Here is a 20,779-nt window from a genome sequence, read left to right as displayed (position 1 = left end):
AAAGATAAGAATGACACGAGAAAAAAGATACAACCGCAGCATTTGGAAAAAAGCTCTATACAAACTGGTTCATGTTTAAAATATATTTATAGAAGAAGGGGAATGTATTTGTCAAAGTGAACAGAAATGTTTGGTTTCATTTTTAATGTAAACAGTAAGAATTCTGATTTACAGTCTTAATGTAACCAGTAAGACAACTATCATCCAAAAATCAGACTTCCTCAATGTATTTAACAGGATCCCTTAGAAAGCGAAACACGGTCATTACTTATTCCTAGCACAGAAGAAGAGTTGTCTTCAAGGAAGAAGTGTTGACAGATCAGTAGATGGCGCTTTCTCTCATTAGTAAAAACGTGACGAAATGACAAAATCCATGACTTAAAAAGCTTTCATTTCCCCCCATTTTATAACAAACTTGCCAATTTTAATGTTCGAAAAAGTAGCACCATTTCAATACTATTCCCCTGATGTTACTTCATTATATTTGTAACATTTGAAATTTATATTAGTTATATTTTATAAAAGGCATCATATGGGAGTAGTCATTCAGTTTTTTGTGCTTCTAAATATACTGTAACCTTTCTATCTTTGGTGCTGGTGACATAGTTTAAAAGCATCCTGGATAGAAAATGTTGCACCTAAGTTAAAAGAAAATACAACATAGCAGGTGAACATAGCTAACAGCCAGAGAACTGAGTTAAAGCATAAAGTGCAACTGATATTTAAAAAAGTTGAAAAACAGCTACCAAAGTATATCAAAGTAGGTATAGATACTTCCCTTTCACTGCATTTTTAGTCACCTTTAAGGTACCCTAGTAACCTGCTTATTACAACTGGGGGGGGGGGGAAGGTACGGTGTGGGGGGAGGAAACAAAACAGCAACTGCTAAGGATAACAGAGTTTTTCATATTCTTGCTAGAAGCTGATATTTAACTATAAATTGAATTTTTGATGATTGATTCAAAGTATTGACTAAATAGTCAGAGGATTAATAAATACTGTATTGAACTAAAGGCATTCAATTCTTATTGACCCCTAGTAAAACAATAGTAGAAGTAAATTCAGGAGTGTACGCATGTTCCCACCTTTCATGTTCCTCAGTTTTCAGGCATCAGGCTCATGCTACAAGATATATTCTAGTTATCTGAATCCCCCTACAATCATCCTATTTCATGGGAAGTTATCTGGAATTTTGGGGGTTTTATTTTTTCTGTCTGGAGATTCTAAAATGATTGCTAATGCACTATCATACCTACTTTATTTTCCAATATGGATCATTGAGAACCAAAGAACTGTTACAGATTTTTTGACCTTCCACATTAATTTCTCTTTCTAGATTACATATTAAAACAAACAAACCAACCAGCCACAGAGGCACTGTCCTAAGAATCAATGTCTGATTCAGAAGCTCAAACTTTAGGGCACAGATACAGGTTTTGAAATGCTGGACTAGAGAGTCATTTTTCTGGCTGCTTCAATCTCTCTCTCTCCTCAAGCCATCTGTTCTGCATTTTAATATTTATCTTCAACCTTATACCATATACAAAACATGAAGGTAGGCAATAAATTCCAAAAAAATGGATGTTCTTCTGAGATCTACATTTTTCAATGCATAATATTTATTTTCTCTAAATCAGAAGGAATGTTGGTCATGTCTGTGCACTCGATTCCTCTACCAACAAAGAGGATATTTCAAATACTCTGCTTAATGTAAGGTTCCCAATGCATTTTTCTGTATCATTGACTTTTCCATCAAAAAGGAACGCAACATCTAAAAATTATTTTGCTAAAGTTACAGAATGCTAATACCTCCAGATTTGTTTTGATAACTCTATACTTTGAAATCAATCTTAACCATGGAAATATTTTGTATATTTGTTATGAAAAGCAAAACATCAATTTGAACTGCAGTACACGTAATAACTTTTCACTCAGATAAAGTTACATCATTAATACACTTACAGATAAGTAGGTTAAATTGCATGAACATGTTGTGAACATGATTGTGTACTTGGGAAATCTGAATTCAAACTTACCATTCAAACTTACCTCATTTGCTAAAGCAAAGGTTCCCCAGTGAATTGCTACGGACTTCTTTGCTTGAACATCAATATGGATTCTTACTGCTTCTTCAGGATCCACGTGTTGATATTTCATAAACCACCTACCAAAACACAAGGCAAATTTTAATTGTTATCTAAATAAAGAAGAAATCTTGCACTTAATTTCACTGGTAAGCGGCAAGATGTCTGAAAAATATGCTCACCTAAAATATTATGGGGTACGTATGTCTGGACAACATACAGAACATTCAAAATCACAAGCTAGAAAACATCAACATACAACACAGCAGTTCATTTATTTCACTCCTCTTTTGAAAAAGGTTTTTTTCTTATCTGTATTTTTAATGATAAAAGGACATAATACTGGTGCCTTGAGGCATTACAACTGTAGATTTAAATCCATCTTTGAAATCATTTTGTGCTAGCAGCGCATACAAAAAAGCATGTTTCAGCAGATAGCCTAAGGGAATGGTGGTAAAGCAGAGGACAGAACTTAGCAATTCTTGAGAAATACTGGATTTTTATCACATAGTTCTGATTCCTATCTTGCCTTCGCAGCCTATACATGCTTTGCTTCCACCATTATGAAAGAGCTGTTATTGTTCAAAAACCTAGATATCCCATGATAAGTAGGGTATAGATGCCAAGCAAACAGATCTTTCACATACTGTAAGGGATTCATCTCTATCTCCAGATAAGTTGCAAAAATAGCATGAGGACTGAAGCAAGAGAAAATGCACCGAGTTATGTGCATCTAAATGGCTGTGATTGAGTGATGCTACTGAAGAGGAAAAGTCAAAGTATTTCCTTATTTTTACTCAAAATTTCTCATGAAAGTCTGATTCATCCCTGTTAAGACAAAAAAAACAACAAAAACACACACACAAAAAAACCTCAATACCACCACCACACATACATAGGCAAATATCCTAGATATTTCAGCTCCTTGCCTTTCATCATTCAGCAACTTCTTTCTTTTGCCTTCATTTTCCACTATAAAATTATTATATTCCACTGTAAAACTTTAAGATAGTTTTTCACTTCTGTCTGTACTTTTTGCCATCACTGTATCATTTCATTTATATCTTTTGATCAAACTTAGGTTTTCATACCTTGGCTCATAAGCTCCAATGGGGATGGCTGCAAGATCAAAAGGTCCAAATCTTTTACCTATCTGTTCAAAAGCAACACAGTATCCAGTATCTCCTGAAAAGAAAAACCTATTCCAAGGTCCCAAGACAGACCAGCTGCCCCAAAGAACCTTGTTGTCATCTGTTGCAGTCCTTTTGCACCAATGTTGAGAAGGGGTGAAGACAAAAGTCACTGCATCACGACCAGGGACGCAGTTCTCTTCCCACCAATCCAGTTCAATCACGTTCTCACAACCGCATCTCTGCATCCAGTCTAAGAGCCCTAGAGGCACAAACCAGCGCAGCTCACTGCCAAAGCGCTCGTTTAAGCTCATTACAGTGTTGTAGTCCAAATGATCATAATGCGTGTGGCTGATCATGACTGCATCTATTTTGGGGAGCTGGTCTACTGTGCACGGGGGTCCCCGGAAGCGCTTGGGACCCATCAGCTGCGTAGGGGAAGCCCGCTGGCTGAAGACTGGGTCAGTAAGAAACACAAGTTCATCCATTTCCACCATAACTGAGGCATGTCCCAACCACGTGACTCGCATACCAGTTCCAGTCTTTCCAGCCAGTTCCGGGTTTTGAACAAAGTAGGGTTTTAACACTGGGAGCTCTTTATCAAGTTCCTAACAAAAAAGAACACAACACTCATGAGATATCTCAGAATGTACTTGGCTATGGAACAAAAACTTCATAGAAGGCACAAATCATTATATTCAAGACTTGTGTTTTGTTTATATTTTTAGGCACCCAGACAGCTGGAACACATTTTTAGTGCCTGTTTCCCCAGCTACTTTATCTTCTTCTTCTTCTTTTTTTTTTTTTGGTGGGGGGTGGTGGTGGTCACATTTTCACTTCTCTCGAGAGAACAGAGAGCTCAAGAGCATTATCAGACCAAGGGACCTACTAACAGAGAAAAGGAGCCTGAAAGCACTGCAATGAAAGCAAGGCATTAACAGCATGCTGGAAAAGGCTTGAAACTTGCTGGTCTTCTTGACCTGGAAAAGAATATATACACTGTTACTGCAACGAATGCTCAAGTTTAGCTTGTGGAACCAAATGGTGCCTTCCCCAAGTTTTAGCGCAAGGAAGTCGCAAACCTACTGATTAAAGAGGATGCAATGCTCCCCAAGGTACTGCACAAAAGCTCTCTTCCGTTATGCTCTAGCAGAAACTCTCTTCATTATCTGTAGAAGCAGCACATAGATATTAACCTCACTTGGCTAATGTTTGCTTTTACGATTCTCTCTCCATGTCCTGCCAATAACTCAATGAGCATTAGTGCAACGCAGACTAAAACTCAGATTTCATTTTTAAGGTGGTTCTTTATACACTTAAATATGCTTCTCAAGATGTTTTATTGAAGCCTTCTAGGGAATTAAACTTTAATTATTATTAAATAAATCACTATACTGATCTCCCTGTATGCTCAGAATGTAGTTCCAGATTGACATAAACCAACCTAACTCCGTACTCTGGTGGAACCAAGTTACTGAGACCTCCCCTGCCTGCCCTCTTGTATCAACATTAATGTTTGTGCAGTCACTACTCAAGTCTGACAAGTCAGAGAACTGATCCAACTGAACACTGATCTAGAAGAGGAAAAGAGATGGCTTTCAGCTTGGCCACCCTCCAAATTTGGCTCTATGCACAGCCTCAAGAGCTCACAAAGGGGGCTATGGCTGGACGTGATCTGCTTAAACTGATCATGAAACCATTCTCTCACTTTGAACAGACCGTTACACTCTTGACCACAGTTTGGTTGAAACGCATATGCAAAAACATTATTTTTAATTAAAAAAGTTTTTTGTTTTCATTTTTTGTTGTTGTTTAAGAAAGAAAAGTCTTCTCGGCGTTCCTGACCATCTCTAGCTCTGTCCAATGGTGGCTGAGCCTCTCCTCCCAAATAGTTCTGGTCTAAACTCCTTGTATTTCCTGTGTTAGGCAACTTCTACAATCCCTTGACATTCTTCTCTCCCTGGCTAATAACAGATGTCCCAACATTTCTTGTTCCTAGAAGATTCTCCCCATCGTGGTTGTTGCTTTCACGTTCTATTTCTAGGATAGTGGGTTAGCCTTGGCTGATACAGAGCTGAACTCCTGCTCCCTTGAAAGCCCAGATGACACTGTGACAGTTTAGATGTCTAAAATTTCATAAGTTATTGCATGAATAACTTTCTGTAAAGCTGAATATATGGTTAACACCACAAAACCACTTAAATCATATAAGAAAAAGCAAAGTATGAGCATTAGACTGAAACAAGCTGCTGCTTCTCCAGGAAAGAGGCATCAGTTCCTTATTTCTGTTTCATTTTACCTATATAGAAGTGACAGAAGAAATCTGAAGCACAGATACCAGTGTTGTTATATCATCACACTTTAAAAGAAAAGAGTGGAAGATCCACAAACAGAATATTCAAGAATGAAAATTTGGGCAATCCACTGAATTTTAAGTGGTTTACCCAACTAATCAGGTTATTAAGGCAAATTAATGGAAACCCAGATACGGAACTTTACAATAATTAATTGTCATAATGCAATTTATGTCAGTAAGTACATTTTAAGTACATTTTTATGGAAAATGTTCTTTTTAAGTAACTGTTTGGAAAGCTAGACTACAAATTAATCTGAGAACTCTAAATGTATCCCCCTCTGCTGGCATCTGACAAAACAAACTTTTTTTTAATTAGCACCATGCAATATTAATAAGCAATACTAAATGGATTAGGAACTGGCTAAATGATGGATGTGAACAATGAGTTCTTAACTGGGACTCAAATATATGCACTACAAAAGGTTTTACAGGGATGCCACTAGGACCAACATTATTACATTTTTCTAGTACTTGATCTAAAGGTAAAATTAATCACTACCAAAAGCATTTGCAAAGGACACACAGACAGGAAGAAAGATAAAATGAAGGGTAGCACAGCCGGAGCAACTGGCACCCTGCCCTGTTTAAACAAAATTCTCTGAACAAGAGCTCCAGGCAAACCCACAGCACAGGGAGCTGTAACTTTGCAAGCATTGACTCTGTACCAGATTTACAGGTTTGTGATACAGAGGCATCAATTCAAATAAGTGACTCTTCAGTGGACTAAAATCAGAAATCAAGTATTTTATTGAGCCATCAGAATAAATCACACAGACAGATACTTGAAACAAAAAAAAAAATCAGTTCTTAATGCATGTGGTTTTTTTAGTTTTTCAAAAGTATGCTAGAAACCAACAAATTACTGGGCTCAATAAGAAGGCAGGTGACCAAAATACTCCAGTATTATTGTACTGGAGGTCAGACTAGTTCACTATGTTCTCAGAAACGTGTCATGACTCCAAACCCCAAAATAACATAAACTGTTAGGAAAAATTAAATTCTGCCCTTTCAAATAATAAGGCAACTGCTCCATTCCCCCATCAGGTGGATGAAAGAAAAGTCATTCTACTCAGTGGCCACAGTATTTATACCAAGCAGTTTTCTGGCCAGTACTAGTAGCTGTTGAAAGTTTGCTTACAATAAGCAAGGAACTGCTTATGTATAGTCACGCCTCACTCCCCCATCCTGAAAAAAACCAAGCTGCAACTCGCAAGGCTCAACGTGTCTCCTCAGGGCCAACTTTAAGTTGCAACTGGAAAAGGAGAGAAGCAGTGAAATGAATCGCCACATGACAGTTGAGTCAAACAGGAGATTACATTTATTTATTCATTAAGTTTGAGAAACGTTGACCTACGTGGATCCCATCCTTAGAATTAGTCATAGGAAAAGGAGAGGTGCATTTTCAGGTTCTACTCCAAAGAACAGGAAGTCAAAAAAAAATACTGTTTCTTGATGATTGAAAACTTACTTCTTGGTTCAAAATCTGGACTGGGGCCTACCTTTTGAAGCATTAAGAACTCATTACTCCGATCGTAAGATCTCAAACTAAGGCACAAGTTTTATTGGCAGTATACTTCATAGGAAATTGTTAAAACTTGGACAGCAGGATAGAACAACATAATAGACGAAATATATAATCTTACAGAACCTTTATCCTGCCTTAGTACATTTTGTTCTTTGCCAGGCTGACCAGAAACAAATATTGATACTATAAGAGTTACAACAGAACTTTGAAATATGACATTATTGCCAAATTGGCTACCCACAGAAGAAAATGTCTTATCACAGAAATAATATGAAAGTTCTTTCTGCTCTGCTGCCCTCTCCCCCTCCACGCTCTTTCTTTCCTAATGCAAAGCAAGAAGGAACGCATGACTAGCTTTGGTAAGATCAGCTAATTGATTTTTGGTGCTTAGTACATACTGGAATACCACTGGATTTTTCAGAAATTAGAACAGTCTAAACTGTTGATTCAACACCTAATAATTAAAGACACTTCCACGGCACCAAAAAAAAGTCATTAATATAGCCTGTAATGAAAGTACAGAAAGTCTATGCATCCTGGATAATAACAGAGGCTTGTTGTGAAGGCATGATTACAATGCACATTGCTTTTAAACAGCAAAGTATGTATCCTGGATAATATATATATATATTTTACATATGCAAAGTACTTTGTACAGATAAAACAAACCTCTCCAGTGTACGCAGGTATCACTGGCACTCGAAGTGGAAACAGAAGCAGCAGGCTGTTCTAGGTTTGCTAGAGCTAGCCGTGCCAACAAAGCACGGTGCTCTCAGTTTTAACCTTAAACAAGCTCAGAAGCACTTTAGAGGTTGACCTAGATGTGGAGGAGACATAGGTAGAAGCATCGAAATGGCCAAGTCCCCAAGAAGTGCATTTCACAGATCCCTATCAAGGTTTTTCTATTTCTGATTTACTTCTCAAAGCTACTAAATAATTGCAAGTACTTATTTCAAAAATTTCAGATGCAAAGCAACAAATTAGTCCAAAATGAATCCTAACTGGATCAGACAACTTTACAGCTGGTACAGAGTAGATTTCTTTGTAATCATCCTTTATTGCAGCAATAGAGATCCTGTAAATTAAAGGGGAGCGCTGCAGTTCTCCACTGCCATTGGGGAGCTGTACACGCTGCAGCCCGTAGCACAGCAGAGCACTGCCTTTCAGTTTCTAACCAGCTTTCCTGACTGCTGCTGACAAGATATCATTAGCACTTACTATATCTCCTGTACATATACAGAATTGGGCAGCTGTCAAAGGCAGCTGGAACAAGCCAGGGGGTGAATTTTGCATAAATGTGCACAAAGCGCGATAATGCAGCACATCGAAGAGGAAGAGCTTGCAGAGCTAGAGAGCTTGTACCCACTTAGGTGAGACACAGCTGCGGTTATTACTACAAGGTACAAACAATGTCTAGAAGCAGAGCATCAAATTTAAAAACACGGTAAATTGTTGGAAGGAAGCCCAAGACTGAAATAGCTTTCTTGTGCCTCATTCTGAAGTCAAATTATTATAGAACAATTACAGCTAAGATTACTTCTTCCCTAAATATATTCTCTGCCACAAATACTTAAAGAAATCCAAAAAACTCTGACCATCATGTGTTAATAAGTAACACCGCTTTCTTGTCAGTAGGGATGATCAAATAGCTTCCTTCACAGGTAATTCACATAAAAATGAAAAGCATACACTCTTTGCTAAATATTATGAGATTTACAACTGTGCTTGCTTCTTGGATGCTTAAAAACCTTATTAATGCCTACTGGTTCAAAAATGATTTCTCGAGTTGTTCACTCCTTAGCACAGTATTTCTGTAGTTCAGTCAATGCATGAGAAAATACACTGAGAAGTAATCTTAGCTGTCAAAACTGTAGCCCTAACAGTGGTAACACTGTTGGGGACACAAAGATAAAGGGTGGTTTTCCAGTACCCATTCCTGTTCACAGAAACAAAGTTTCTCTCAGAGATCACTCCCCCTCCCCCTTTCTTTTTAAGACCATCTTTGTATACAATATCTGACAGAAGCAATACAAATAAAGAACAAGTAATGGTATTTCTCAGTAAGCTGACACTGTATCTTTAACATTTCAGTACAAATCCTTGCTCAGGTTAGCTTTAACATATGCAATTTTTTTGTGTCTTGATGTACTGAAACAAAGAAACAGATTTGCACTGGAGGAAGGTGGGGGAAAACACTTCCATAAGTAAATGACAGTAATTATTTGGTACAGTTTTTACAAAAAAATATATATAAAATATATAGTAGATAGTCTGGAAAAAAACGCCCAAAATTTTAAGTGAGGTATGACACAGCTATTATTTTCAATATGAACAGTGGTCCACAGTATGATTCACAGGATAACACCTATTAAAAAAAGAAACAGCATGACTGAAATTTATGGTTGAACTAGGAGGCCATTTTTGTAGTTTTCATAAATATAAACTGAGCTGGATAAATCAAAGGTGGAATTAACAGGAAGGAAAAAAATTTAAAGAGTCAGAAAGGATTAACTCACATTTTTAAAAGAAGGTAATACAGTACTAAAATCAGAGAAAAAAAAAAAAAACTGATGAGAGCCTAACAATTTTTGCTTAGAAATTCTCCTGTTTTACTGAAAAGGGCAGAGGGCAAAAGCAATCAGTATCAGGAACAGAAAACATGCAAGTATTTACCTGTTTTGAGCCTGGCACATTGCTGTTATTTTTTTCCATGAGGGACCATTTCAAAATATTTGGCAAGGTTGGCGGTTTCCATGTTGGCCACGGGTTGACAAATCTCCCATCTTTGCCCCTCTTTGATTTAGTTACATCTTCTTCTAATCTGTAGTCCAGCCTGAAGCTCTTCCTGGAGGTCCTGGAAGAATCGCTGCCCCTGGAACAGCGACCCGAATTCTGACGTTTCCTCACTGCTTCTTTGGGGTACTGGTTGCACGCAGGCAAAGGCTGCTCTTCATCTGCTTTCTTATCCATATCTTTTTGAGAAGAACTAAAAATACATGTTCAATTAATCAATCTTTTCTTGGATTAAGATCAACATTCATAAACCTGAACATTCTCACACACACTAGAAACAAGCCCGCCCTTCTTATTTTATGATCTAATGTATTTTTCTCAACAAATACACTTTTAAAACAGTTGCTGTTACACAAAAGACTTCAAAAAACATGCCTTGGCAAGTAGACATGAGATCTCTTTGTAGTCCAGGCAAAATTTTCCTCCCTGGTATGCACAGCTTCAGATGCTAACACTATTATCTACCAACTATAAGACTGAGGGGGAAGGGATCCCTAATTTACGTTTTGGAAGAATACTAAGTCCCTCCTGAAGCTTATGACATTCAGTGCCTGACGTAACATGATCCTGCAAACCTGTCCAAGAGACACTGGAACTATACAGTACTTTAGGATTTGCCTATGTAGTGACTTTGTTCTGTAATAAAGGCAGCAGTCTCATGTAGCATTAACATATTACTTCTGCCTACAAGATGCATCAACACATGCACATACATGCAGAAAACTCAGACCACAAAAGACATTTGGTCTGCTTTTGTTTTGGACAAAATAGGAGAGATAAGCTTACTGTAATAACAGCAGAGTTAACTGTTTAAAGGTAAGTTTAATACAAATTTAACTGAACTGGCTAGCGAAATGCCACAGAAGTTTGGGATGTCTCAAATAAATGATGGCTGCAGCATCTGTTCTTAATTCCATTGCAAAATGCAAAAAAGTGGAGAAACTGAGAAAAGCTGATTTCTCTAAAGTCACAATTTAGGGACATTTCTCAGAAAACTTAGACCTCAGTAGTCAGTCTCTTACTCCATAGAGCACACATACTTTGTAGAGCTTAGGAATGAGTCCTACAGATCTCACTATATCCAAGGTGGAGAAAACAAAGATCTGCATTTTACTTAACAAGTTGCTGAAGCAATTCAGTCAAAGCTAAATGCTTCAGCTTCTATATTTACTTTCAACATTTCAATGTTCTGCCAGCATTTAACAACAACAAAAAAGGGGGAGTAGAAGGGGTTGGTATTTTAAAAAGTGCTCAACTTCTTGGTACTGAGGAACTCCACCTGACTAAAAAGTAGATGATGACCAGTAACAAACAGACAGCAGGATATATTGTTTTGATACAGGAAGAGCTTTTAATTATAAATTGTGAAGTTAGTGCTGTGGAAAACTCTCCACCGCATGTTTTAGACCACCTACCTTTTCACTAACTTAGACACTCACCCTTTAACTGATGTACCCATACAAGAAGCACCAGGCTTCTGTACCAGAGTCAGTCCACTCAAAGAACATTTTCAGAGAACAGAATTACATATAACCTTCAGTAGTTTCCTTAGAAATTATTATTTTTAAATGAGATATTTTTCTAAGTAGCTGATGAGGCAGAACTCACTGTATCCCTCATAACTTCACAGTTACAGCAAAAAAAATAAAATAGTGCAACATTTCAGCTTTTTACACACAGATAAAGTGTTATCAAATTGAACAAAAAAAGGCATTTACCAGTGATGCTTTAACTTCAAATGCAGAGCCCTTTCCTGCTACTTAAGCAACAACTGATTACTGAGCAACAAGATTATGATGTTAATTGTGAATACATGACTATTGTTCAAAACCTCTGCACAGCTAATCAAAATAACCATTATTCTACCATATGGCAGAGAAAATATTAATGCATCAAAAACAACTTCTGGTAAAGGAGCATCAATCAACATTCAGCAGACATTGCTGACACTGTTTTTTGAGCAGGAATACTCTCAGTTACAGTAATAATTAAATGTAATTTCTTTGTATTATAGTTTTGCTGTAGGTTACAGAGACCAATCCATTTATGCACCTTCTATTTCACAATAAGATACCATAATTCCATTGTAATTTTAATTGTAATTCTTGATACTCCTAGGCTTTCTCCTCTATTCTATATTTAAAGTAATCAGCCTTCAATGGAATGGCCACCCAACTCGCTCCATGCTATTTTAAAGCGACATAAATGGAAACAAAAAGAATGAGCACAAAAAGGCAGATGGAATACCAAAAAAAAAAAAAAAGTAATAAATATTCTGTTATTTTAACTCAAAAGTTTTATGGGCGTTCCTCAAAGAGCATTTTCAATGCCAAGTCAGCTTATTAATTTAGCAAAGCATGCAGACACAGCATAAAACACCTACTCTTCTAGAAAGCATCATGAAAACAAATTACCAAAGTTTAATCAGATAGCTGCTTAATTCCAGGAAATCTGTTAACATCTCAGATGTCTGATCTTTAAATATATAAATCTCTGTAATTATTGGTCCTACAAGGCACTTTATATTAGAGACAAAAGTGCCTAAGGTTTTATTTTTAAGCTTCCATTTATCTATTCATGCATCTCTAAAATAAGTGAATTTTGCTTTTGCTTAAATTTTTTATATAAACCTTTGATCTTCCTCTGAAAGTATAAACCTCTGGGGAAAGCAGGGATCAGCGATGCTGACTGAACCGAGACAATGCCAAGGCATTTAAGGCACTGCAGGTAGCTGTCTGCCAACATATTTTCCACATGATGCACATACATAACTTTCATCAGTACTCCATAAGCCATGGAAGGGGGAAAAGACCTCAGTGCTCACAGAATACTTCAAACTCTTTTACGTGCGTACGAAAGGGATACATTTACAAGCAATTAACTGATGAAGTATTCCTGGGGACCTGTACTTTTCTTTAAAGTATCCATCTTGCCTCTTCACTTCTGTTTCGTTTAAGCTGATAAAATATATCCAAGAGCATTTATGGAATACAGCACAAGCAAGCTAATCTTCCTTTTGAAAAAACGGCAGACAATCATTTCTAGGAAGCCAGCATGTTTCAATTATTAGCTTAATATGAAACTGAACCAGTTATTAATCTAAAAGATTATTATCCTTTTGCACCAGAAAGCCTTTACATACAAGGAGATTTGGCAGCTATATTTTAAATAGCATAAAACACCCAGTCAGGAATGAGTTGATAATTCACCCAGTTTTCTTGAGTTCTTCCCAAAGAAAAATAATAGTTTGGCACTTGAAAAATAAATTTAAGCACTGGGGTGCCAGCCAAGTTGTGAGTGACAGAGACACTAAAGTCAGACTGGACTAGGACATTGTTCACTTGAGGGAGGGAGGATAAGGAAGAGGGGTTGTGCTCTCAGTGGATATTTGTTATTGTAATAAAGAAATCTGCTGTTTTCTGCAGTTTTAAACCAACGGAGGAAGACTACTATTCTATTTACGAGCATTACACTGCTTCTTAACTCAACGAAATGGCAAACGTCCTTCAGAATAAGGCGGCTTACTCATGAGACAGAACAAGGGGATTGCCATCACTCGTACGGGGGGCTTGGGCAGAAAGCACCACACCTCTGCAGCACCGCCGTGCTCAGAGAGGCTTCACCCAACTTCAGTCAGAGAAGGAAAAGCACCAACGCACAAGAACTGCTGAATGAGACTTTGTGTGGCCATGCCACATCCACCATGCCAGAAAGCGCTGGAGGCAGAAGGGAAGAACACCACTACTTGATGAATGGGACGAAGCTGAACAGGAATCAAGATGCAGAGCTCACATAACTGGTTTGCCAGCACCAAACATCAAGGTGCCCCTACTAATTCACAAAGCAAAACAGAAACCGTAGGTCGGTCACTGGAAACTCACGTCTTTTGGCACGGCAAATAGGTTTATACCTGGAAAATAGGTATAGCCTTTGAGGCAGTAGGTTTTGGCTCACTCATTCATTTATTTTAGCATTGCTTATATGACTGAAATCTCAGATATAAGAAAAAATATTTTGGCTTCAAGTCTTTTATTTAGGAAAACCATTAAAAGGTTAGTTAAACATTTTAATACTTTTTCATGTCTGTTTCAAAAGAAGCTTGAAAACAGAATATATAAATTAAAAATTACAGGAATTTTTTTTTTCCTTTAAAAACGCTCATTTTAAACACTGCGGAGCTTCAAGTGCCAAGCTATTTTAACTTTATTTAGGATACATGCAACAACACAAAAACTATTGGATTAGTCTTCGCATTTTCTCCCAGTGCCCTCTAACATCTACTACTCCATACCTGAAACAGATATAACTCTCCCTACTAAGCATCTAACCATGCGCAGACATGCCACTACCTGCAAAGTTTGCCAGAACAAGTTTATCCTTTTCTACACAGAAACATATTGTTCACTTAACAAATTCATAAACTAAAAGTTTAAAAAAGAATTATAATGAAAACCTGGTTTAATGGAACCCAGCGACAGCCATGGAGCATCAAAGTTACCTTGCAAACATCCCAGAGCTTTCAAAACAGCCTTTTTTGTTCTCTACTTTGGAAGCAACAAGTTTCATTTCTAATTGCAGTCTCTGGACACAGAGCACATTCAGAACTGGGCTGCGCTACACATGAGCTAAAAGGGATGGCACACAAGACCTAGTGAACTACATCGGTTTGTGCTTTATCATAGCACCATAGCCTTATTGAAGCAAGTATCCGAGCTTTCTGCAAGCTGTGTGCTGCTGTACATAACTCAGAAGTTTTCTTTCTCTATATATTTTTAATGACTGCAAGAAGTGCACTTTGGCTTGAAACTAAAAAAAGAACTTTAGCTAAAAAGTAAGATATTTGCAAATATTAGGGGGCTAACAAGTCTTTTTTTTTTTCCAAAAAAGCCTCTCACATGCTTAACTAACAAATCATGGCCAGCTAAATCTTGGCTGTGCTTTTATTTTTCCTTCAGGTCTGAAATTGTCTGTATTAATTAATGAACAGTTTGAAACTGGAAAATTCTAATGCATTTAACTTTTATTGTGAAGTACTTCAGGCTGTTCAAACCAGTTACAACAGCAGATTTTCCAGACACACTTAATATTTCACACAAAGATTTCTCAAGCTTGGAACTAACTTATCTATAAATACTTCTATTATTTGAGTTTTCCGTTTAAAAGATCATTCTAGAACAAGCACTACAGAAAGTTTTGTTCAAACTGTTTTAACAACCAGCTAGGGATTTTGCGTGATGTCCTATTCTGATAAGAGTATTTTCAAGACATCCACAATCCCCCAAACTCCATGCTAGTATAGCCGTCTTCCATTCTTGGGTGCACCCATTTTATAGCACAGCTATAGCTTGCCAGCATGTTCTTCTCTGTTCTTACAGACCAGTACGTATCCTGACTTTACAGTAATTTGGTGTGCTAACAGAATTAAAGATGAGTAACTGAGCTGATATCAGAAACTGAAGTAGCTCTCCCTATAGACGATCCCTTAAACACAGCAAAGGATTCATCCAAATTCTATCTAGTTTTGAGAATCAATGGTAAAACAAAGCAAAGTTTTATTTAGACATAATAGAGACTGAGATTTTAGTTACAAATAAAGGAAATATAGGAGTATACCTAACAACAGAAGACCATGGCTAGACACCTCACAGCAGCTGTCTTTCTTAAGCAGTGGCCACCATCAGCCATTCTCATCTGCACTCACCACACCCCTAGGCTTGCCAGAACAAACATTTATGTCCACATGGCAAATCCGATCACAAAATTGATCTAATTGATCTAGAGAGTCACTTCTTACCTTCCCATCCCCTAAAGAAGTGCTAACGTTTCACCTGGATCGCCGTGCAGACATGCAATGGTCAATACCAACAAACTGGACAGACAGGGAAGTGCGAGAGCAGGACAACACTGTTATAAACAAAAGCTGCCTATGCCAGTGCAGCATAATTTATGAGATTCGCCCCCCATCTAGAATTCTTTCAGTGTAGCTCAGTTACATCTGCCACAGAGTCAGATTCAAAGGCTTCCCTTGCCCCTAAAACATTTCATTTTCTATTCCCTGTCCAAAGTTTCACATTCAGTAGTGGTGCTGCTTAAACTCTCTGGCTGCCTCTTCCCCATCCCCAGAAGTGAAGTTTCATATTATAACCAAGCAAATTTGATAGCTAGCTAGCACCCCAAAAGGAAGCCCACTCCTGCTACTATGCATTCCTACCTCTACTTTCCTGCCATTCACTAAGGGAGCTAAACCAATAGAAAGTTATTCATAATGATTATGAGTGCATATCAGCTACACTCTTAAACGCCTTTGGACACAAATGTAAATAGTCTTTAGAATCACGTCCATCAGTAGTACCTGGAGTCAGCTGTTTCTCAGTCCTGGCTTAAATCTGAGCAGCTGCAGGTGTTGTGTGAACTGAATTAAGATGCCTCTTCCTGGAAGCGGGACAACACAGAATTATTCTTTGTTTCCAGGCACCAGTGCCAGCTAACTGTCCCTGTCCAATACAGGCACTTATACTCCCCAGACCTACTTGGGACTCATTAAATATTACACAAGTTACCTGGTATATACATACTCTATATAGCCCAGTTATGCTACTAGTCATCTATATGGACCATGCATATTTAGCACAGACAACAGACCCAGTAGCCAGTTTCTTTACCTATACATGCCTACTAAAACAAGTTATCTCCTCCTCTACTCTTTTACTGCAGTCTTGAATCAAAGTATCCCCAAATATATGGTCATCATATTTAAAAAGAGTGGCCTAGACTATCATTACAATGGAGTTTAAGTAGCAGCATTTCTGTGCTATTCCTGAAGCAGTCGTAGAAGGAAAGCACGAGTCAGTCTTCCCTACTCCAAAACGGAAAGCATTTTACTGCACTCTCCCTAAACAACCAACTTTGTATCGCTACCAAGGTATATGAAAGAATGTGGGAAACAGGCGCTAGAATGAAAGAGTTCTTACCTGCACTGCTACTCAGGCTGACAACATGCAGAGGCAAGGTTTGTGCATTACAGCTGTGTTACAATATGCAAGACGGTAACTGGATGATGAATCAAAAAAATGCAAGCAATTTTTAAAATGAACACAGAAATAACAGAAGACAGCGCATGCCCACAGCTGAGCACAGATAACCCGTGGACTGCAGCAGCAATGGTAATCTCCCCAGACAGCCCTTCATCCTTGTAAAGAGCTCCAGGAAAAGTCTCTAAAAGAGCAAACATGCAACCTGTTCCATGACAGGATCTGGACCCCAGCTTTAGGTTTCTGGTACCAACTCTTCTCCTGTAAGTATTTACACAGAGGAACAGTTTATTAATTTCAGCTGGTCTACTGATGTGTCTGCAGCTAATCACAGGTGCCAACCTTTCCAGGACAGGCCTTACTGTTAGAACAAACAAACTATGAAGTTCTGCATTTATAAACACACTTTAACCACCTCTCTGCGTTAACAAACTATGCATTTTATTTTTAGTATTTCAAGTTATTATGTGATGTTGGACCTCCTAGCATGGGTTTTCTTAAATAAAAGGAGGTTTTAAAATATTATAAGCTTACATTCTGTCCTGACGGTATTAAAGGTCTCCTATCTTACATATCTTAAATATGACATAATACTTATAAATAACTTTACATATGAGACAAAGGCTCTACTTGAGCATTCTATGGTAGAAATTAGATTTTTTTTTTTTTAGCATGTGCTCATAGAGGAAAGATAAGAACTGCTTTAATAAAAGTACACAGAAATCATGTTAAAACCTTTATCCATAGGTCCCAAATAGCAAAGCAGGATCTGAAGCAGTCCATTTATATGTAACTCTGCCATTTTTATGTCTGCAACTCTGCAATTGCTATCTCCAGCTCATACTACTAAGCCTTTTAATTTTCTTTTTCCTTTTTTCTCCATGCCAGAAAGGAACAAACTCCTATGCAAACCTTCTCTAGAGACACACTGAGAATAATCTTTTTAAACCCTATAAAACCTCAGTGATGCAGGAAGTGCAGCAACTCCCAAGCACTAAACTAGCTTTTATTTTTTAATTACTATACATAATCATGAGATTTTTGTTTATATACATATTTAAATGCCAGTCTAGTTCATTCCCTCTCGAGTTCAAAGTCCAGGCACACAGGATCCAATGTCATTTCCCAGCAATATCAAAATATTTCCCTAAATTCTCTATCTACTTCACACTTACATTTCAATATATGCTCTACTTCTGCTTGTAGAAACAACACACTCCCTCTCTCTGCATATGTACACACACACTCCTTATATATTTACAGTCTTTATAGAACTATTTATAACATTTAACTTCAATCATACTGAAATCCAAATAATTATTTCCCGATCAGTTAAACTTATTTCTTTAAGAAAGGAAATTTTTTAATTTCCTTATGTTATATTTTGCTGAATGTAACTGTTCAAAGACTATGTTTCACAGAAGTTAATCTAGAAGAAGCTCAATCTTTCCAAATACTCAAGTTTAAAATTCTCAGACCTTAACACTGTAAAGCCAGAAAGCATAGGAGATAGAGCTGAAAGAGTGCTGTAACAAGAACACAGCAGTTGAAAGAAATTACAAGTGGTAGAATACCAGACAAAGCAAAACACAAACACCGAGGGAAACTGAAAACATCACAACACATTAACATTTTTCCCAACAACCCTTTTTCCTATATACACCCAGCCTCTGTCCCCACAATTTTAAATTACGTCTTGTCATATATTCTAAGTGAAATATAAAGTGCTGTGGTTATTAGTCAACAACAAAAGCAGTAATTTTAAAGCTGATTTTTTTTCCCTGATGGAGGAGTCAAGGCACATTTCCAACACAAATGTTAGCCATCTACTAATTTTCAAGGCATTGTTCCAAATATGTAGGTGTTTTCAGAAGACAAAGTGTTTCATTTGAGCAAACCTAAATAAAAAACACAAACAACTTGCTGTTGCCTCAGTCTTATTATCAGAAACAGCTGAACCTCACTGAAACCTTCCCTCAAAAAACAGTACACAGCATGCAAAATTTCAGCCTAAACTGAAATTATTTCCAAACATTATAAGCAACAAAAAAAATGAAATCTTCTAATAAACCTTACCCACAGATAGTACCATCAGCTCCAACTGTGCAAACAGGTCTTACATAACAAAAATCTCTTGATATACACCCACACTCTGTTATTCCTTACTGCTTGACTTTTCCTCACACAACACCTTATCAAACCTTATTTTTCACAACAGGGACACAACAGCAGCAAAGTGTTTTATCCGAGTCTCTTTGCTGAACAGCTTTGTCAGGTTTATCTGTTTGGCTTTAGCTGTATGCTATTCAAACCCAAATCATCCCTACTTTATACAGCTGCCACATAACTAATATCACACACAAATGGTAAATAACGTTGACACTTCTTTCCTAGATTTTCTAAAAAAATTCAATCCAAGTACAACATATGCTTCGAAGAAAAATCCTTTTTACCCGCAGCCTCTAGATGCACTTAGAGACAAGATGGCCAAGTGATTTACCACGGCCCCTGCTCTGAGCACATTAGAAGTACGGCCCCAATTACAGTGCTAGCAGCCTACAAGCTACATACTTACAGCAATTGACTGAAAAAAATTAAAGCGAGATCAGGAATGGATTTATAAACGTGACCAAAAAAGAAATGTCATGGCAGGTGTTATATATAGAGGCACTTAATATTAAGGCAGTATTAGCATCTTCCTAATTCCAGACAAAACAACTGCTTGCCCAGTTGCAGTATAGCAAAGAATTTTAAAGTTAATTTCTGATTTGAGAAATAGCAGCTCTGGTTCAGTCTCAGACTTATCAGGGCTGAATGAATTTTTATCAGAAGGATTTCTGCTGAGGCAGTTCCTCAAATCTAGTTAGTTTATACAAATAAAGACAGTAATAATAATGGATTGCTTCCTTTCAAAAAGGCTGCAGACCTCTTTTGATTTAGGCCAAGCTGAAGCTCAATTAGCTGTTATTTATGTTTGAGCAGTTTGACTTTCATCCCTTACCCTCCTCCTCTCCTGAACCCTCTCTCCCACTTGTCCTTGCTATCATAGCAAATAAATCATACTAGGCTTTCCAGTCTTCTGGTATGCAAAGTTATCATTATCTGTTTTATATTACATATCTCAATTTCAGATCATCTCAGATATTTCTGAGGCAACTGTTGCAATAATTCTTGCATTAATAAGATAAAATCTTATTTCATCTGTGAAATAAGATTTTCATTTTTTTCCTCTCCAAGTTTTACCTATTCAATAAAGCAGGTCTACTTACTCTGTTAAATGATAAATTATTTACTATGAATTAGAAAAAAAAAGACCACTTAAGAGCTTTTTGTCAGAAAACAGAAAAGTTATAAACACTAATTTATTTTCTTATCACTATTTTTAATTTTGCTGTCACTTTAGTCAGTATAGCTTGAAAAAATCAATTGAAATACATACGCACAAGTCACACTTCCCTGCCAACACTGTGTGTATCAGCCACTCAAAAAAGGTAAACTGAAGGCTTGCTTCGTAACTGCCAGCTAGCAAATAAAGGTTAAGAAATACTCATCACAAGAAAAAAATAATTTCTGCTGAACCTGAATACGAGCTTAGCCGCATGCAGGCAGGGCATTCAACAAACATGCCCCCTACATCCTTACTGCAGGTAATTAGCCATCATTCCGATTATTTGACTGCTCTAATTACCTGAAATTACTTCGTGAACACCTTCCGCTCCGCACTTGCGGAACACCGCGCTACACAACCGCCCGCCCTCCGCATCCGTCTGTGTCTCGTCTGCAGGAGGAAAACCTTCTCTAAGCCGGCAATATCGTGAAGCATATATATATATTTTTTAGGAGATTATATAATGTTTCTT

General features: G+C 37.4%; 1 protein-coding gene across 1 annotated transcript in view; it reads right to left on the bottom strand.

The window, feature by feature from the left end:
• Window positions 1–20,779, bottom strand: part of NAPEPLD (N-acyl phosphatidylethanolamine phospholipase D) — a 24,987-nt gene extending 4,208 nt beyond the window's left edge. The window contains exons 1-4 of the mRNA XM_026067723.1: window positions 20,608–20,779; window positions 9,769–10,081; window positions 3,176–3,822; window positions 2,050–2,164 (exon numbers count right to left, since the gene is read on the bottom strand). Of these exons, the coding sequence (XP_025923508.1) occupies window positions 2,050–2,164; window positions 3,176–3,822; window positions 9,769–10,065 (1,059 nt within the window). The 5' untranslated portion in view covers window positions 10,066–10,081; window positions 20,608–20,779. The remainder of the gene's footprint in view (window positions 1–2,049; window positions 2,165–3,175; window positions 3,823–9,768; window positions 10,082–20,607) is intronic.

The sequence above is a fragment of the Apteryx rowi genome, unplaced genomic scaffold, assembly GCF_003343035.1.
Source record: "Apteryx rowi isolate R43461 unplaced genomic scaffold, aptRow1 scaffold_261, whole genome shotgun sequence".
NCBI classification, from domain to species: domain Eukaryota; kingdom Metazoa; phylum Chordata; class Aves; order Apterygiformes; family Apterygidae; genus Apteryx; species Apteryx rowi.
Note: the sequence above shows the minus strand (reverse complement) of the source record. Positions and strands in the feature narration are given on the sequence as shown.